An 18,699-nucleotide genomic window follows, 5' to 3' on the forward strand; every position below is an offset into this window, starting at 1 on the left:
CTGGTAAAACTGGAACTCTTTACTCCTTAAAACCACAGCACCCTCTTCCTCTGGCCCAACAGGCAGCACTCTACTTTTAGTCTAGATCATTTTGACTAACTACCTCTAAGTGGAATCATAAAGTTTTTGTGTTTTTCTGACTGGCTTATTTCATTTTGCATAATGTCCTCATGGTTCATCCATGTTTTAGCAGATGTCAGAATTTCTTTCCTTTCTGAAGGCTGAATGATATTCTTTTGTACATATTTACCACATTTTATTTATCCATTCATCTGTTGACAAAGTTTTATCTTTTATAGTTTATAGTTTTATCTTTTTAAATCAGTCATTTACTTCTTTTTTTTTTTTTTTTTTTTTGAGACAGAGTCTCACTCTGTTGCCCGGGCTAGAGTGAGTGCCGTGGCGTCAGCCTAGCTCACAGCAACCTCAAACTCCTGGGCTTAAGGGATCCTACTGCCTCAGCCTCCCGAGTAGCTGGGATACAGGCATGCGCCACCATGCCCGGCTAATTTTTTGTATATATATATTTTAGTTGTCCATATAATTTCTTTCTATTTTTAGTAGAGACGGGGGTCTCACTCTTGCTCAGGCTGGTCTCGAACTCCTGACCTCGAGCGATCCACCCGCCTTGGCCTCCCAGAGTGCTAGGATTACAGGCGTGAGCCACCGCACCCGGCCAGTCATTTACTTCTTAACGGCCTTTAACATTCTGCCTTTGGACTGCAGGGAGCGCAGGCGTAGGCAGTGGTCATCTGGACAAAAGCTCCACAAGACTCTCCTCAAATCTTCACCCTGCTCTGGGCCGAGTCTCAGGCTGCTCCACTGTCCAGGCACTGTTGGAGGAACCTGCTCATCAGACGGGTATCCAGTGAGACCTGCTCCTTTGTGGGTGGCAATATCAAATGCCCACAACACCTTCTGACCACACAGACTGCTACACTGCGGCCCAGCAAACCAGGCTTTCCCATCTCAGCTGCAGCTCTTCAAAGACAGCCAGCACCTATTAAATGCTCAAGATATAGAGAGACTGGCTCATTTCCAAGACCTGTACACCCAAAATCTTCAGAATGTCATTCTATATCTCTGGTTAAGATAACTATATCCAGGTCTCTAAATCCCAATCGCGACTGTAAATGTTGGCAGAGTCTTCCCTAGAGAGAATTCTTTCAAATTTCCAAACTTATGGAACACTTACTGTATGTCAGGTGCTCTGACAGATATGGAGATTAAAAACCCCAGTAAGACATGGATCCTCTCTTCAGTGAATTTATGATGAAGTTGGGTGAAAAACAAGTACAGCAAAACTTTTCAATACAACACAGTGGGATGTATTTCACTGAGAAATGTTGCGACGAGGGATGTCTGGATCAGGGAAAGCTTTCGGGAGAGGGGGAGAGAAGATATTCCACCTGGGGACTGCTCAGCCGCTACCCCAGGAGCCGAGCACGTCTCTGAACCACAACACACAGTTCCACCTGGCCCACGGGGGGCATTCCAGACGCTGAATGCGCGGGGAATCCAGGCACAGAAGGGGCGCCCTGCTGTAAAAATCCCCCTGGTGAGGAACAGAGGGATATGGATAAGGGACAGAAATGACCAAGGAACCTTATGAACCTGCCTCACCATCCACACCACACACACCCCAGCCTCGCAGCCCTTGCTGCGGACAACGGAACACAAAAGAACACGACCCATAACCCCTACACAGTCAGTCCTGCGTCCAGGGAGCGGAGGGAGTCAGAGAAGACGCAGCAGGAGTGTTCAGGCTTTATTGGGCATTGGACAGGGCTGCGACGGGAACCTAGCTGGGGAGCAGGGCCTGCACACCGGGCAGGACTGGCCTCTCGGGGCAGAGCTGGGGATCTCGGGGTCCGTTCTGGCTTCTGAGAGCAGAGACAAGCACTGATGAGAAAGAAGGTCAGCTTGGCGTTAGTACAGGGACAGGTGACGTTAGCAGGGGGACTTTCAGGAAGGAAAGCATGGAGGTGAAGCTGTAAAGAGCCTGTATGGGCTGAGGTCCAGTTAGAACAAAAGGCACCAATAAGTCCCTGGGGAGGAGAAAAGAGTGGAAAGAAAAACAAAGGAACAAAAAGGCTGGTGGAGGGGTGTTTAGGGAATCTAATCTGGCTGTTCTCCAAGGCCCCAGGCGGCAGGCTCGGCGCTGGCTGAATCCCCCGTCCCCTGGCACCACAGGGCGCTATTTGTTGCCCCATAGGGCCATCTTTCCAAACAGAGGTCCTCGGAGGAAGCGGCCGGACTTCATGTAGGCAGAGATCTTCTTCAGGCCCTGAGGGGGGGAAAATAAAGCCAGAGCTCAGGGTCTGCTGCGCACCAGGGCTGCAGCGGCCACTGCAGGCACAGCGCTTCAGGGCCCTCACGACAGCCTTTCCACGTGGGCCCAAGTGCGGGAGCATCACCTGGTCTCTTTGGTCCCCAGCTCTGCTCAGGGCACTCTTCCAACCTAACTGACGGCATACCTGAGTAAGAGCTACCACCCATGGAGGCCCTACTCTGTGCTGGGAGCTCTGTGTCCGCTAGGTACTCCAAGGCAGGCTAAGGAAATCCACCCAGCTACCCTGCAAGTTTGGCTCTACTATCACCATTCACCAGAAGGTACACAAGGCTCAGCAACCCCCTCACACGTGCACAGCTAGTAAGTGGGGCAACACTGCACATAGCCTGGCTCTTCCTGGCTCCAGTTCTGGGCCTTCTGCCAAATTCCTCTCCTCCCACTCTCCCAGGGGAGGTCCGGTCACACCCTATCTGCTCAAACATTCTCCTATTTCACAGGGAGGCTCTTGGCTTGCCTGGGTTTGCACACAGAGCAGCGACCGCTACCAGGACAAAGGGGCTCAGAACATGCCTGTGCGGCCTGCAGGGGAGCCCAGGGCTCACCCAGTGACTCAGCAAACCTGGATGGAAGTGGATAGGGGCCCTGGACCAGCAAAAGGAAAACTGGGCCAGGCTGAATCACTCCCCGTAAGCAAAAGTACACACCCCTCCACGCGGTACCTGAGCCCAATCTCACTGTGCCCCAACCTACCTCACCTCTAGCCCTGCTACAGCCGACCAGGCCTCCTGGCACCCAGGTGCGCTGTGCACCATCCTCCCAGGATAAAGTGCCCAGATGATTTCTACAGGTTCAAGGAGATCCGGGCTGCACGTTCCCCAAGGCCAGGCCTTGGCAGGCCACAGGCTGAAGCCCTCAGCTCTCTCTTCCCCGTCCCCTCCCACTACCTCTTACATAATCCCCAAGGCCACTCAGCCTGGACCAGAACCAGCGCTGATGAGAACCGGCTCAGACAGCAGATCTTTTCAGTGGAGGGAAAAGGAAAACACATTCTGTGCTGAAAACCTGTTGGACTACTGCCTCAATCCCCTAATCTGTACGAAAGTAGGATTTGTTGCTCTCAAACTAGTTGACTACAGGTAACAGAGGATCTTCCCTGAGGTCCACCCGGTTGGTACAACTGGCACCTCACAGTCTGGGGTGCCAGCAGTTCCCCACTGCACTCCCTTCCACACTGCAGTGGTCGTCTCTGCATCTCCACTGTGCCTGACACCTGCCTGGTACAGACAAGACCAGTCAACACGGGCTAAAATGAGCACGATTCCCTTCTCACAGATAGAGCACCCGGAATATCGGAGGAGAGAGGACACCTCAAGATAAACTCCTTCGACAGGGCACCCACATAGGCACTCACATCCAGCAACAAGACAGCCCTGGGTCTCAGTGTTCCCCAGATGAGGGTCCAATGGGAGCAAAGCTTTCTGGAGACGAGGTATGGATATTGTCTGTGTCTTGGGTACGGGACCTCAATGCTACCTTGTGTCAGTCCTACAAATGCCAGATACATACACACTCCCGAGATGTTCTGCCCCTTCCACAGTGTCCTGGGCTGTCAGACCCAGGGAACACAGGGCCTGAGGCTTTTCCTTTTGGCACAAAAAAGGGGGAGCCCTGACTGCCGCCTATAGAAGCCAGAGGCTGACAGGGAGCCCCCCACACCCGTGGTTAGCTCTGGGACCTTGAGGAAATGACTTACTCTCTCATTCTCAGTTTCCTTATCTGTAAAATGGGAGTGATAACTCTACCGGCCCTGTGGGAATGTTACACTGTTTAAATTTGACACCATGGATGTAATATGCTGAGCACAGGTCCTGGCGTGACGCCAGTGCTCAATAAATGCTGGCTATTCTTTCTTTAGCTCCAGGACTAGGAAAGCATCACAAAGGAGGACAAAGGCATAAGGGACACCAAAGAGGAGGAAGATGGGGTTATCACCTCAAAACGGGCCATGAAGTCCTTCAGGGTGGGGAACGCGTCCAGGCACTTGGGCTCAAATATACGGTGCAGGTCAAGGACATCGTAGGCGAGGAAATCCACAAAGGTGATCTGCAGAAGGCCAAGGGTGAGTGGGCTCGAAGCTTCGGGACAGTGGAAATATGACAACTCTCCTTACCCATTGCCTGCTCCTTTACCTTGTCCCCTGCAAACCAGGGCCGTGTCCCCAGGAACTGTGAGTACAGCTTCATCTTTTCAGGGATTCCCTCTAAGCACTCGGGCTTCAGTTTCTCCTGAGACAGAGAACAGCTGTCACCACCCTCAGACACCAGCGCCCTGGGCACAGAGGCAGGCCTCCCCAGGGCTGTGTGTGGCCCCCCTGGCCTCAGGTGAGCAGCCATCTTCCCCACAACAGGAACTGGGTCAGTGCCTGGCCCTCCATTAATACATCAGCATTGATTAGGCCCCTACTGACTACCAGGCCCTATCTGAGGTGATGGGAAGGCAGAGAGGATTAAGACTGTCCCTGAATCTGTCACCACTGATTCCCAAACAAACCTCCTGTGGGTCAGACCCAGGAGCACCCTGAGCACCCGGCAGGCTCTGCGCTGAGATGTCAGGCAGATGACAACAGTAAACAATGAAAAGAGCTCAGGGAAAGAAGTCGAAAGTTCTACCTACTGGGGAGGCAGAAGAATGCAATGGACATTTCAGTAGTTTTCAAAAAACGAGGAGAGTTTCAGATTGAAAAGAAGGAGGGAGAGGCACAAGTTCTCTCTGGTGACCCTGAACTTTCTAATAGGAAAACACAGGGATCCCTGAGACCGTCAAGACAGCACTTGGCAAACAGTAGAGCCAAAGTCCGAATACGAGGGTGCCACTACATTGTCGCATCTTGTACTTGTTTTCCTCATAGTTTGAGTCTGTGATTCAGAAGTAGGCAGATGGGGTGAACCACCTGGGAGAGATGGCCCACAGCAGAGATCAGAGGTCAGACTTGGAGGGGATTCTAGAAGTAAACATTACTGTCTAGAAACTGGATTTCCAACCTGCTAAGATTGGTGGGAATTGAATTAGTGGCTTTATTTGACATGATTTGGGGGCTTCAGGGTCACTCTAGCAGCAGGATAGGAAATAGCCTGGAAGATGAGTAGTACTAAGGAGTTCTAATGGAAAACAGGTCTCGTATAGATGGGAATGCAAGAGTCCTGGCTGCCTGGAACCAGGGGTACCAGGGGACTCACAAAGTCAGGGCTGTAGCAGACCGTGGCCAGCTGCATGCGAGTATCCATAGCCTGGTTCTCCAAAATGTCCACACGAATCTTCTCCTCTTCGGTCTCCCCACCTGACACCCACACAACAGAGACTCACCCTCAGCATCTCACCCAAGACAAGCCCAGCGGAGTGGCCACTGTCCCCCACACCCTGCAGCCGGCCCCACTCACACAGGTTGTGCTTGCGGGCAATGTAGCGCAGGATGGCGTTGCTCTGGGTGATCTTGTGAGCCCCATCGATTAAGTAGGGAAGCTGGATGGGCAACCGGGGAGGTCAGTTGGGCCACCAGGCTCCCCAGCATCCCCTTCTCTTAGGCAAGGGCAGACATGAGACCTGGCACTCACTGTGCCTGCCCACGGCCCTAGGTAAGAATACTGTCAGATGGGTGAGTGAGCTGGGACACAGAACATCATGGAAATGGCGGCGTGGAGAGCCGGGGATAAGAGGAATGGAGAAAAAGGCACCTGATCCCAAAACCTCTGAGCTGGGAAAGGACATGGACATAGAGACACCTTCACTTTCCCCCAAACCACCCCTTCCTCTGCACCTACGTTGGGAAAGTCCAGGCCCAGCTTGAATTTGTCATTCAGCCACTGGCTTCTGTCATAGTCGGGAGCTGTGGTGGAGAAGATGAGTGAAAACAAACCTCCCCAGAGTCCAGCCCTCCTTCCCTGGGACCCTCCCAAGCAGTCAGAGGCAACAGCCCTGAGGCAGGTGGGTCTAGAACCTGAGCCATTCAGTCTCCCATTCCAAGGTTGGGGGGCGGGGCGGGTGAAGAATGCTTGCAAGGGCCCTGGACTCTGTCCCACTAAGGCTTGCAAAGGTTTAGGCAAACCCTAAGCGGGGACCCAGCCAACTGCCTACACCAGGCCCAGCAATCCCCTCCCAGCGTCCTGCCTGGGAAGGCCTGACTGCCCCCTCAAAGGGCTTCACGGAAGGCCAGGCTGCAGCTCCAGCAGGTGGAGGCTGCACAGGGAGCCACAGGTGGCCATGGCGTGGGCTGCCTGGTACCAACTCAGTCAGAGTTGGGCAGAAGTCGGGACAACAAGGTGCCATTACCGTCCCCGATCGTGTACATCTTTTCCTCATAGCTGGAGTCTGTGTATTCCAGGAGTAGGCGGATGGCGTGAGCCAGCTGGGAGGGAGGGCCCAGGTCAGAGGTGGAGGGACTCTGATTTCTGACTTTATCCGCCCCACGTGAGCCCCCACCCGACACCGACACGCCCCTGTCCCCCACGGGCCCGCGCAGGCCCTCGTGGAAGGGACAGGCAGCAGCTCCAGCGGGTCCCGAAGAGCAACCATCCCCAGAAGCCGCTCCCCCGCTGCCCAGCCCTTCCCCGGCCCTGCGCCGCGGCCCCACCGCCCAGGCGGCCCCTCGCTCACCCCGCGGATGTCCCAGTAACCCAGTGTCATCGGCATGGTGCAGGTTGCCGTGGACTCGGTGGATGGGCCTCACAGCAGGACTGGGCGGCGACTTTATGAGATTCAGGGCGGCGAAAGGCGGGGCCGGCTCGCCCCCCGCCCCCCCCAAGAGCCGCCCCGCCTTGAGGCGGAAGCGCCGTCCCGGGACCCCATTGGCTGCGAGTTCCAGCCGCTGTCGCCTCCAGGCCCCAGGCTTTGGGCAGCCAGCTCTGCAGGCCCAGAAGCCAAATCAGTGGTCGGGCTCCCCTGCTTCCCCAGCCCCGCCCAGCACAGCCAGGGCCCCATCAGTCGTCTGCTAGGTGACAGGGCGTTGGCAGTGCACCTGGGAGGAAAGCCAGATCCTAAAACAGCAAAGCTCTTCTCCCTTCTCCCTTCTCCTTCTCTCCTGGCATCGCTCAGCCTCTTGGCCGCCGAGTTGCTGCGGGCTCTGGGAAGCCCGGGCTGTCGGGGTAGGCTATAAAGAGATGCCCCCAACCCGAGAGTTTGATTCGGAGTCTATCACTGGAAGACCAGGGTTTAGTCCAATCTGAAAGCTACTCGAGGCCTAATACTCCTCCAAAGCAATCCAAAGGGCCACAGGAAAAAAAAAAAAAATTGATCTGTTTTCTTTTAGGGACCCTTGTGAGCTGAACCCTTCTTTCATCTGGCTAAGATATATAAATCAGCTAATTAGTATTTTGGCACAATTGATTAATTTAAATTCAAGAACCAGACCTTGCAAGGTATCTGAGGTTCTCTTCCAAGCTTCTCCCTCACAAGAAATGTCCTGCCACTCAGCTAGGTGGACCTCACATTGACCAGGACAGGGACTATGAGTGCAGTGGTCACAGAGGGAATGTGATGGAGGGTGCAAGAACATGTCCTCAGAGAGGCCAGACTTCTGTCCTGCTGAGGAGGGAGGTCAGAGGATGATGGCCAGAGTAGAGCCAGGGGACCACAGGCAGGGCGGGCAGACCTTCAGCTGTCCAGGTCCACAAATTCTAGCCCTGGCCCTGGCTCCTGACCCGTGTGTGATCTGGAGTATGACAGGGTAGCTCAAATGGCCTTTGAAGTCACACCGTGATCTGTGGTACAACCTCCACAATGCCCTACCTGCCAACTTTCTTCTTGAGAGGCACAACACTATTTCAATAAATTGGTCTGTTGTTGATTTGGGTTTGTTTAAAGGTATTATAAGAAACAATGCATGTAGGAAAACAGATCCGTAGGCCTTAAATAGAAATGGATTTATAAGTTAAAAGGCAAGGCTGTTCCCCTGCAGAAAAGTTATGGTTGTTCTGGAAATTAGCTAACACTTTATCAGGATTGCAGAAGATGAACCCAGTATGTCAGTAAAGGTCTCAACCACCAGGATAGTGTGGACTAGGGGTTGAGGAGGACAGGCAGACTTCATCACACCCCTATCAGGTGATAGAGGCCAGATGGTCCTCAGCTCTATGCTACACTGGGGCGCTTGGGACTATGTCCCTGGGACTGGCAAGACACAGCCCTGTTGCACACACTCCCCGCTCATTCAGACCTGGGCAGTACTCCCCGCTCTGGTACCCAGCGTGTATCCGGGCTCAGGAAGCAGCCTCTGGACTCACAGTGCATCCCATGCAGGTTTTCCTGCAGGGAGGCAGTAGCACCACGCACACACACACAAGTGCCTGGTCTAGGAATAGTTACAGTTCTTGTTACACATTAAGGGCTTGGCATTTTGAGTTTTATATATCTTAAGCTAAGAAAGATCCAGGTCCCACTGAGAAAATGGATTTTTTTTAGAAAACTAACACTAATGAGTATAATACTTTTGAAAAACATAGATATTGTTACATCAGTATTCACCCATTTGTTCATTCCTTTATTGGAAAAACAGTTGTTGAGATCCTACCATGTCCTAGGCACTCTGAATAAGACAAACCAAGAAGATTGTACTTGGGCTGCCTGAGCCTAGAAGTCAGGTGGGAACTGCAGGGGACAGATTTTGAAAATAGGGACCCATCTTACTGGGTTTACACACTGAGAGGCAGTGGAGGGGCAGAGAGGTTGAGTGCAGCAGAAAGGACCAATCCACGCTCAGGCCAGGACTCGGAGGAGCCGGGAAGATGGGCCTAGGGCACAGGTGGCTTCTTCAGCAGGAGTGGGACTCTGCAGGAGGGGAAGGACTAGACCAGTGGGCTCTCAAAAGCAGGCTCCACAGGGGCCAAGAGGATCCCAATGGATGAAATGGGTCTGTGCCAGGCAGTCGGGAGCAGCAGGGATGAGGGAAGCAGGAAGAGGGGCTGCAGCAGGGACTGTAGCCAGTTGTAACCACACAGAACTCAACCCCAGTGTTGCCAGATCTTCTGGATTTCTGTGTGCTCTTTCATGACTGCGAAATGTGGACAAGGTCTCATTTTTAAAAGAATACTGTGGAGGACAATCGAAATATATTGGGTTGAATTTGGTCAAGGGACTATAATGTGACCTCTGGACTGGATTCCACACTTCCTCCCAGCCCCTCTGCTCACACTCTCACACTCTCAAGGCAAATTAACAGAAATTCTACATCAAATGACCTCAGAATAAAAGACAACTTACCAAAAAGAAATACCAACAGACAAAGTAAAATGTGTCCTACTTCATGGAAAATGTTTAAGTCTCTTAAACATTGTCTGAGTAAACTTAGGAAAGTTAAAAGATAAAGAATATTTTCTTAAATCTGAAAATAAGAAAATCAAAACCATCATCTATAAGATACTACCAAATTGGGATTGAGAAAAAAAATGTTCCTACAAGCTGACGGTATTAAGAACATGGCAAAAGAATCTAGGGTTTCAAGAAGGTAGAATGGGAACAAATTTCAAGATAAAAAAATATGAGAAACAAGAAATAATACTAAAAAGAAAAATATTGACACTTTCACCCATGTGCTTGTGTGTTGATTCTCTGAAATCAGTTTACAACTGACAGAGCATTACTACAACAGCAAAAACACAGCTAAAATTACAAGGTAATAAAAATCAGTCCCAAGAAAGAAGACTTAACATCAGTACAGGTGATTTCTAACAGTTGGGAAAATGTCAGCTACATGTTAATTAATTACAACCAGTGGAACAAACCAAAATATGTGAAAACGTATTAAGAGAGGTAAAGTACAATCAAGTTTCTGGCAGGAAAAAAAAGAAATGAAGATTGTGAATGAAGTAATAATAACATAATAAAGAAAAAAAATGACACAAAAGGACGCTTGGTCCTCAGGAATTTGCTAGATAATTTTTCAAAACTTTTCAAAAAGGAATGTATTACATAAATTGTCACACACCACAGACCAGCATGGAATAAAGGACATAACGCAGGAAAGACAGCACAGGCTGGAATGACTACAAATTACCGTCACTTATGAGCCTGAAGCCAAACATCAGGAATGGCGTGGTAGAGAGAAGAACGTGGTGTTCTGTTATAACGGGTGTTGTGCTCACAGACAGCGCACGGGAGGAGAGACAGACAGACAGAATGCTGGGGGCGGGGGGGACAGGGCAGGAGGGGGAGGGAGCCGATAGCCAATGTGGAAAAGTTAACGTTCTGGGGTATATCAGAGTTCCTTGTACTCTTTTTCCCAATTTTCTCAAAATATCCTATCAAAAGTTAACAAAAAAAATTACCACATGATCCAGGACACACACACAAACACACATACTATGTTAACTAAAAGTTTCATCAAAGAAAACTTACTTTAACTACATGAGTTACATTATCTTTTTTTATGTTACCCTATTTTTTTTTTAATGCTAGTCTCTAACCACTACACCAGTGGTTTTCAACTGGAGGCGATTTTGCCTCTCAGGGGACATTTAAATTTGCCTGGAGACATTTTAAATTATCACAACCGGGAAGTGCCACCGGCATCTGCTAGGATACAAGAGACTTTTATTGATTTGCAATAATTTCTCCCAGCTGAGCCTTGCCTCAATGCCTGACCCACAAAATCAGCAACTATTTCTGGAAACAGTCTGGGGACTGCTGAGCTACGAGGACCTTCCAGCTCACTCTACAGTGAGTTGAATTATTCCAGGAGGACGCAATGCTCAGGAAGACGTGCGGCTGCTGAATCAGGCTGGAGCCAGCCCAGGCTTAGACCGCTCCTGGAAGGGTGTGAGGCAGCAAAACATCAGCCTGTAGATCCACACATAGGCTTTGGACGTAGACACCTCAGAATGACCGAAAAAAAAAAAAAAAAAAAAAAAAAGCTTCTCAAGTGAAAAGGCAAAGGGATGCAGTCAGAGCGGCATCCACCCTCTCATCAGAAATGCTCAGTTCTAGAAAGCAAGGGGTAAATCCATCAGAATTCTGAAGGGCTTCATCCTGCAATGCCATACCCAGCCAGACTATTAAGTCAGTGTGTACCAAGATACACACACTCTCACTTATGCAAGGACTAAAGACATTCACCTCATAGGTCCCCAGCAACATGAGAGAGTGACCAGAGTAAACCCAGCAAGATGGTCCTCATCACAGCTGTGCAGCAAGACCAGACAGCATCGGAGAGGAACAGTGGAGATTGTGTCCTGGAGACCTGGCAGGTGAGATGGACGTGGACAGTGTGGAAGGCAAAAGCGACCTGTTCTCTCTGCTGGGGATTTCACACCTCAGGGTCCCTCCTCCCTGAGACACACGGCTCTGCGTGACCAGGGAGAGACTCAGTAACGCTGGGTGAATGAACGAGACCCAGGCCCGGAGAGAGGTGTCCTTCCCATGCTTCACAGCCTTCCTGCTCCAAGGGCACCAGAAATGGAAGCAAGAAGTCTCAAGCACCTCGCCACACCCTCCACAATGCCCGTGATCCCAGCCACTGCCAGGGTCACCACTCAGGCCCTTGGAAGCAGCAGTGATGGTTGGACAGTCTGGTAGCCAGGAGGAAATGAGACGAGACACAGAGCAAATGTGTTTGGGCTTTACTGGGGATCGGGCAGGCCTCGTGCAGGGACCACGCTGGGGACCAGGCAAAGCTGATTCTCGGGCCCTGCTGGGACAGCTCGGGGCTCAGCTGCACAGACACAACCGCTAACAGGAAGGAAGTCGGGGTGGCCTGAGTGCAGGGCAGGGGAAAGGTGGGAGGGGACCTTGCTGAAGGAAAGTGGGAAGCTGAGGCTTCAAAGGGCCTGTACGGGACAGGGGTTGGGGGGAGTAAGAAGCGCCAATGAGGCCTTGGAGAGGAGAAGGGAATGAGAAGGGCAGGGGGACCAGAAGGCTGCAACTCAGGGTGCAGAGAGTCCACCCAGGCAGCAGGCTGAACACAGGCTCCTCACTGCCATCTCCGGGCCCTACAAGGCCCTCACTTGTTGCCCCAGAAGGCCATCTTTGTGTACACAGGCGTTGGGAGGTAGTGGCCAGACTTCATGTAGGCAGAGATCTTCTTCAGGCCCTGAGAGGGGGAAAAATAAGGCCAGAGCTCAGGGTCTGCTGCGCACCAGGGCTGCAGCGGCCACTGCAGGCACAGCGCTTCAGGGCCCTCACGACAGCCTTTCCACGTGGGCCCAAGTGCGGGAGCATCGCCTGGTCTCTTAGAGTCCCCAGCTCTGCTCAGGGCACTCTTCCAACCTAACTGACAGCATACCTGAGTAAGAGCTACCAGCCACGGAGGCCCAACTCTGTGCTGGCTGCTCTGTGTCCACTAGATAGTACAATGTAGGCTTAGGAAATCCACCCAGCTACCCCGAAGGATGGGTTCTACTATCACCATTTAGCAGAAGGGAAACTGAGGTGCACAGAGGTTCAGCAACTCCCTCAGGCTCACACAGCCAGTGAGTGGGACAGGGCTGGAAAGCAGCCTGGCTCTGGCTCTCTCCAGGTCTGGCTCTTTCTGACAAATTCCCCTCTTCGCCCCCTCCCCCAAATGAGGCCCTGTCACATCCTGTCTGCACAAACATTCTCCTATTTCACAGGGAGGCTCTTGGCTTGCCTGGGTTTGCACACAGAGCAGGGACCGCTACCAGGACAAAGGGGCTCAGAACATGCCTGTGCGGCCTGCAGGGGAGCCCAGGGCTCACCCAGTGACTCAGCAAACCTGGATGGAAGTGGATAGGGCCCGTGGACCAGCAAAAGGAAAACCGGGCCAGGCTGAATCACTCCCCGTAAGCAGAAAGTACACACCCCTCCACGCGGTACCTGAGCCCAACCAATCTCACTGTGCCCCAACCTACCTCACCTCTAGCCCTGCTACAGCCGACCAGGCCTCCTGGCACCCAGGTGCGCTGTGCACCATCCTCCCAGGATAAAGTGCCCAGATAATCTCTACAGGTTCAAGGAGATCCGAGGCTGCGCGTTCCCCAAGGCCAGGCCCTGGCAGGCCACAGGCTGCAGCCCTCAGCTCTCTCTTCCCCGTCCCCTCCCACTACCTCTTACATAATCCCCAAGGCCACTCGGCCTGGACCAGAACCAGCGCTGATGAGAACCAGCTCAGACAGCAGATCTCTTGAGCAGAGGGGAAAGGGAAACAGATTTCTGGATTAACAATAACCTGAGGGACTAATGCCTCAAATTCCCAAATCTGTACTAAAGTATGATTTGTTTCTCTCAAACAATTTGAGTATGGGTGACAGATCATTAGCCATGAGGTGAGGTACGGGCTCTGCTCCCAGTACCCAGGTTCTAGCACGCACCACAGCGAGGCAGGCCTGCAAGTCTCTACCTGCAGGTGTGCCTGTAGTTCTCAGCTCCTGGTGGTGCGATTATCACTGCATCTACCTCTGTGACCGACACGGTGCCTCAGAGAAGAGTATCAGTGAATATGAGTTAAAAGAAGTGTTGTAGCCCATCTCCCAGCTAGAACACCTGGGAAACCGGAAGGAAGAGTGAGAGAGTGGAAGGGAGGAAAAGAAAGTGCTGCACCACGTCACACTTCAAGATAAACTCCTGCAGCATGGACACCCACAGGTGCGCTCAAATCCAGCTCCAACCACAGCCCTGGGACCTCAGTAGTTCCCACGATAGATGTTCAATTGCTGCAAAGCACTGGAGAGACTGGGTATAAATACTGTGTGTGTCTTTGGTACGGGACCTCAATCCGACCTTGTCTACAAATGCCAGCTTCATACGCACTACTGAAATGTCCTGCCGCTCCCACAGTGTCCTGGGCCGTGAAACCCGGGATAGACAGGGCCTGAGGCTTTTCCTTTAGGCACAAAACAGGGGGAGCCCTGCACACCTTGATGGGCTCTGGGACCTTGAGCAAATGACTTACCCTCTCATTGTCAGTTTCCTTCTCTGTAAAATGGAAGTGATAATTCTATCGACCTTCTGCAAATGTTATAAAGTTTAAATTTGACTAAAGAGATATAAGATGCTGCATATAACATGCATGGCCACACATCCTGGCATAAGGCCAGTGATCAATAACTGCTAGTTATTCTCCGTTTTAGCAAAAGAATGAGGAAAGCATGATGAGGGAGGAAAAAAAGGGAAGTGAAAGAGGAGGAAGATGGAGGCATCACCTGAAAACGGGCCATGAAGTCCTTCAGGTTGGGGAACGCATCCAGGCACGTGGGCTCAAATATTTGGTTCCTCTCAAGGACATCATAAGCGAGGAAATCCGCAAAGGTGATCTGCAGAAGGCCAAGGGTGAGTGGGCTGCAAGCTGTGGGACACAGGAAATATGACAACTCTCATTCCCCATCACCTGCCCCTATACCTTGTCCCCTGCAAACCAGGGCCGTGTCCCCAGGAACTGTGAGTACAGCTTCAGCACTTCAGGGAGGTCCTCCAGGTACTTGGGCTTCAGTTTCTCCTGAGACAGAGAATAGCTGTCACCACCCTCAGACACCGGCGCCCCGGGCACAGAGGCAGGCCTCCCCCGGCCTGTGCCTGGCCCCCCTGGCCTCAGGTGAGCAGCCGTCTTCCCCACAACAGGAACTGGGTCAGTGCCCGGCCCTCCATTAATACATCAGCATTGATTAGGCCCCTACTGACTACCAGGCCCTATCTGAGGTGATGGGAAGGCACAGAGGATTAAGACTGTCCCTGAATCTGTCACCACTGATTCCCAAACAAACCTCCTGTGGGTCAGACCCAGGAGAACCCTGAGCACCCGGCAGGCTCTGCGCTGAGATGTCAGGCAGATGACAACAGTAAACAATGAAAAGAGCTCAGGGAAAGAAGTCGAAAGTTCTGCCTACTGGGGTGGCAGAAGAATGCAATGGACATTTCAGTAGTTTTCAAAAAATGAGGAGAGTTTCAGATTGAAAAGAAGGAGGGAGAGGCACAAGTTCTCTCTGGTGACCCTGAACTTTCTAATAGGAAAACACAGGGATCCCTGAGACTCTCAAGACAGCACTTGGCAAACAGTAGAGCCAAAGTCCGAATACGAGGGTGCCACTACATTGTCGCATCTTGTACTTGTTTTCCTCATAGTTTGAGTCTGTGATCCAGAAACAAGCAGATGGGGTGAACCACCTGGGAGAGATGGCCCACAGCAGAGATCAGAGGTCAGACTTGGAGGGGATTCTAGAAGTAAACATTACTGTCTAGAAACTGGATTTCCAACCTGCTAAGATTGGTGGGAATTGAATTAGTGGCTTTATTTGACATGATTTGGGGGCTTCAGGGTCACTCTAGCAGGATAGGAAATAGCCTGGAAGATGAGTAGTACTAAGGAGTTCTAATGGAAAACAGGTCCAGTACAGATGGGAATGCAAGAGTCCTGGCTGCCTGGAACCAGGGGGAGGAGGGGACTCACAAAGTCAGGGTTGTAGCAGACCATGACCAGCTGCATGCGAGTATCCATAGCCTGGTTCTCCAAAATGTCCACACGAATCTTCTCCTCTTCGGTCTCCCCACCTGACACCCACACAACAGAGACTCACCCTCAGCATCTCACCCAAGACAAGCTCAGCGGGGTGGCCACTGTCCCCCACACCCTGCAGCCAGCCCCACTCACATAGGTTGTGCTTGCGGGCAATGTAGCGCAGGATGGCGTTGCTCTGGGTGATCTTGTGAGCCCCATCGATTAAGTAGGGCAGCTGGATGGCAACCGGGGAGGTCAGTTGGGCCACCAGGCTCCCCAGCATCCCCTTCTCTTAGGCAAGGGCAGACATGAGACCTGGCACTCACTGTGCCTGCCCACGGCCCTAGGTAAGAATACTGTCAGATGGGTGAGTGAGCTGGGACACAGAACATCATGGAAATGGCGGCGTGGAGAGCCAGGGATGAGAGGAATGGAGAAAAAGGCACCTGATCCCAAAACCTCTGAGCTGGGAAAGGACATGGACATAGAGACACCTTCACTTTCCCCAACACCACCCCTTCCTCTGCACCTACGTTGGGAAAGTCCAGGCCCAGCTTGAATTTGTCATTCAGCCACTGGCTTCTGTCATAGTCAGGAGCTGTGGTGGAGAAGATGAATGAAAACAAACCTCCCCAGAGTCCAGCCCTCCTTCCCTGGGACCCTCCCAAGCAGTCAGAGGCAACACCCCTGAGGCAGGTGGGTCTAGAACCTGAGCTATTCAGTCTCCCATTCCAAGGTTGGGGGGCGGGGCGGGTGAAGAATGCTTGCAAGGGCCCTGGACTCTGTCCCACTAAGGCTTGCAAAGGTTTAGGCAAACCCTAAGCGGGGACCCAGCCAACTGCCTGGACCTACACCAGGCCCAGCAATCCCCTCCCAGCGTCCTGCCTGGGAAGGCCTGACTGCCCCCTCAAAGGGCTTCAGGGAAGGCCAGGCTGCAGCTCCAGCAGGTGGAGGCTGCACTGGGAGCCACAGCTGGCCACGGCGTGGGTTGCCTGGTTGGGCAGAGGTCGGGACAAGAGGGTGCCATTACCGTCCCCCATCGTGTATGTCTTTTCCTCATAGCTGGAGTCTGTGTATTCCAGGAGCAGGCGGATGGCGTGAGCCAGCTGGGAGGGAGGGCCCAGGTCAGAGGTGGAGGGACCCCGATTCCTGACTTTATCCGCCCCACGTGAGCCCCCACCCGACACCGACACGCCCCTGTCCCCCACGGGCACGCGCAGGCCCTCGTGGGAGGGACAGGCAGCAGCTCCAGCGCGCCCCGAAGAGCAACCATCCCCAGAACCCGCGCCCCCGCTGCCCAGCCCTTCCCCGGCCCTGCGCCGCGGCCCCACCGCCCAGGCGGCCCCTCGCTCACCCCGCGGATGTCCCAGTAACCCAGTGTCATCGGCATGGTGCAGGTTGCGGTGGACTCGGTGGACTGGCCTCAGTGAGGCTGGGCTGCGACTTTATGAGAGATTCAGGACGGCGAAAGGCGGGGCTGGCTTGGGGTCTTGTCTGTGCAAGCCCCTCCCCCCGAGACCCGCCCCCTCCAGGCGGGGCGCTGTCCCCGGGCCCCAGGGGCTGCGAGTAGTTTGAATTCGATCTGCTGTGGCCTCCAGGCCCGAGTGTTCTGGCAGCCAGGTCTGGGCGCCCAGAAACCAAAGGCAGGGGTCAGGCTCGCCTGCTTCCCCCGCCCCGCCCAGGGGCCCCGCCCCCTCCAGACCTCTGCTAGGTGACAGGGCTTTGGCAGGGCGCTTGGGAAGAAAGCCAGATCCTAAAACAGCAAAGCCCTTCTCCCTTCTCCTTCTCTCCTGGCATCGCTCAGCCTTTGGCCGCCGAGTTGCTGCGGGCTCTGGGAAGCCCGCGCTGTCGGGGTAGGCTATAAAGAGGTGCCCCCAACCCGAGAGTTTAATTGGGAGCCTATCATTGGAAGACCAGGACTTTGTCCTATTCGAAGGCTATTCTGAGGCTTATACTCCAAGACAGCCAATGGCTTACAGGAATAGTATCAGTGGAATGAGAATGACCACCTGGAAAAAGGCCACAGTAAGGCAAATGCGGTCTTGTTGCCTTTTAGGGACCCTTGCAGGCTGAGCCCTTCTACCGTCTGGCTAAGATATGTAAATTAGCCAATTAGGATTTTGGCACAATTTATTATGGACTAAAATAAAATCTTAAGCCCCCCAGCTGACTGAATGATCCCCTTCTTGGCCAAGGGGGCCCCAGAAAAACCTTAAAGCTGAGTTGCTTGCCATGAGAAGAAGGGAGCTCAGACACACCCAGTTGTGCCCCCTCTGGGTGGAGTTACTCTTTGTAATAATAAGCTAATAAATCATTAAATAGGCCTAAGGCCATGCAAGACAAAGATTAAATCACACCTGCAGGTCATTACTTTTCTTAACAGATCACTGGAGTCTGGGTATAGGTCTGGTTGCTTGTCTCTGATTAATAGACTCCCTCATCTTAACTTAAAACATTCCAAGCCTTTAGACAAAGCTTCATTTCTTTAACCAAGTGCAAATCAAAGAATCTTTAAACCAACCTATAATCTGTGATGCCCTTGTTTGGAGATGTCTTGCCTTTTCAGACCAAACCAATGTATGCCTTCCATGTATTGATCTATGATTTTACATGTATTATTAATTCCTGTCTCCGTAAAGTGTATAAAACCAACTGTAACCAACCACGGCTGGACCACTTCCTCAAAACTTCTTGGGTGTGGCATTCCGGGCCACGGTCACACATACTCGCTTCAGAATAAATCTCCTTAAATTATTTTACAGAGCTTGGGTTCTTTTCTGATGACATTCTAAACCTAAATTCAAGACCTAGACTGAGCAAGGAGGTAGAGTATCGGAGATTCTCCCCACAACACCCCTCCCCCAGAAATGTCCTGCCACTCAGCTAGGTGGACCTCACATTGACCAGGACAGGGACCATGAGTGCAGTGGTCACAGAGGGAATGTGATGGAGGGTGCAAGAACATGTCCTCAGA

At 52.4% G+C, this 18,699-nt stretch overlaps 2 protein-coding genes across 6 annotated transcripts; both read right to left on the reverse strand.

Moving 5' to 3' along the window:
* Positions 1 to 1,359: 1,359 nt before the first annotated feature.
* LOC138390902 (glutathione S-transferase Mu 2) lies at positions 1,360 to 7,036 on the reverse strand. Of its 2 annotated transcripts, XM_069480863.1 has the most exons (8): positions 6,944 to 7,036; positions 6,620 to 6,695; positions 6,112 to 6,176; positions 5,731 to 5,812; positions 5,530 to 5,630; positions 4,483 to 4,578; positions 4,286 to 4,396; positions 1,360 to 2,287 (listed from the first exon to the last, which is right to left on the reverse strand). In XM_069480863.1, exons 1-8 carry the CDS (start codon positions 6,977 to 6,979, stop codon positions 2,198 to 2,200), a joined length of 657 nt encoding a protein of 218 aa, XP_069336964.1. In that variant the 5' UTR covers positions 6,980 to 7,036; the 3' UTR covers positions 1,360 to 2,197. The 2 variants fall into 2 exon arrangements, with proteins under 2 accessions (XP_069336964.1, XP_069336965.1); XM_069480864.1 differs by lacking the exon at positions 4,286 to 4,396.
* Positions 7,037 to 10,719: 3,683 nt separating this feature from the next.
* On the reverse strand, positions 10,720 to 17,233 carry LOC138390899 (glutathione S-transferase Mu 2). 4 transcript variants are annotated; one of them, XM_069480852.1, is made up of 9 exons: positions 17,080 to 17,232; positions 16,756 to 16,831; positions 16,259 to 16,323; positions 15,879 to 15,960; positions 15,678 to 15,778; positions 14,634 to 14,729; positions 14,437 to 14,547; positions 11,396 to 11,519; positions 10,720 to 11,154 (listed from the first exon to the last, which is right to left on the reverse strand). In XM_069480852.1, the coding sequence occupies exons 1-8, from the start codon at positions 17,113 to 17,115 to the stop codon at positions 11,397 to 11,399; spliced, it is 690 nt and encodes a 229-aa protein (XP_069336953.1). In that variant the 5' UTR covers positions 17,116 to 17,232; the 3' UTR covers positions 10,720 to 11,154; position 11,396. The 4 variants fall into 4 exon arrangements, with proteins under 4 accessions (XP_069336953.1, XP_069336952.1, XP_069336955.1 ...); XM_069480851.1 differs by having other exon boundaries at positions 10,720 to 11,519; positions 17,080 to 17,233; XM_069480853.1 differs by lacking the exons at positions 10,720 to 11,154; positions 11,396 to 11,519 and adding an exon at positions 11,591 to 12,368 and having other exon boundaries at positions 17,080 to 17,194.
* Between the last annotated feature and the right edge of the window lie 1,466 nt (positions 17,234 to 18,699).

This window comes from Eulemur rufifrons, chromosome 8, assembly GCF_041146395.1.
Source record: "Eulemur rufifrons isolate Redbay chromosome 8, OSU_ERuf_1, whole genome shotgun sequence".
Classification (NCBI taxonomy): Eukaryota; Metazoa; Chordata; class Mammalia; order Primates; family Lemuridae; genus Eulemur; species Eulemur rufifrons.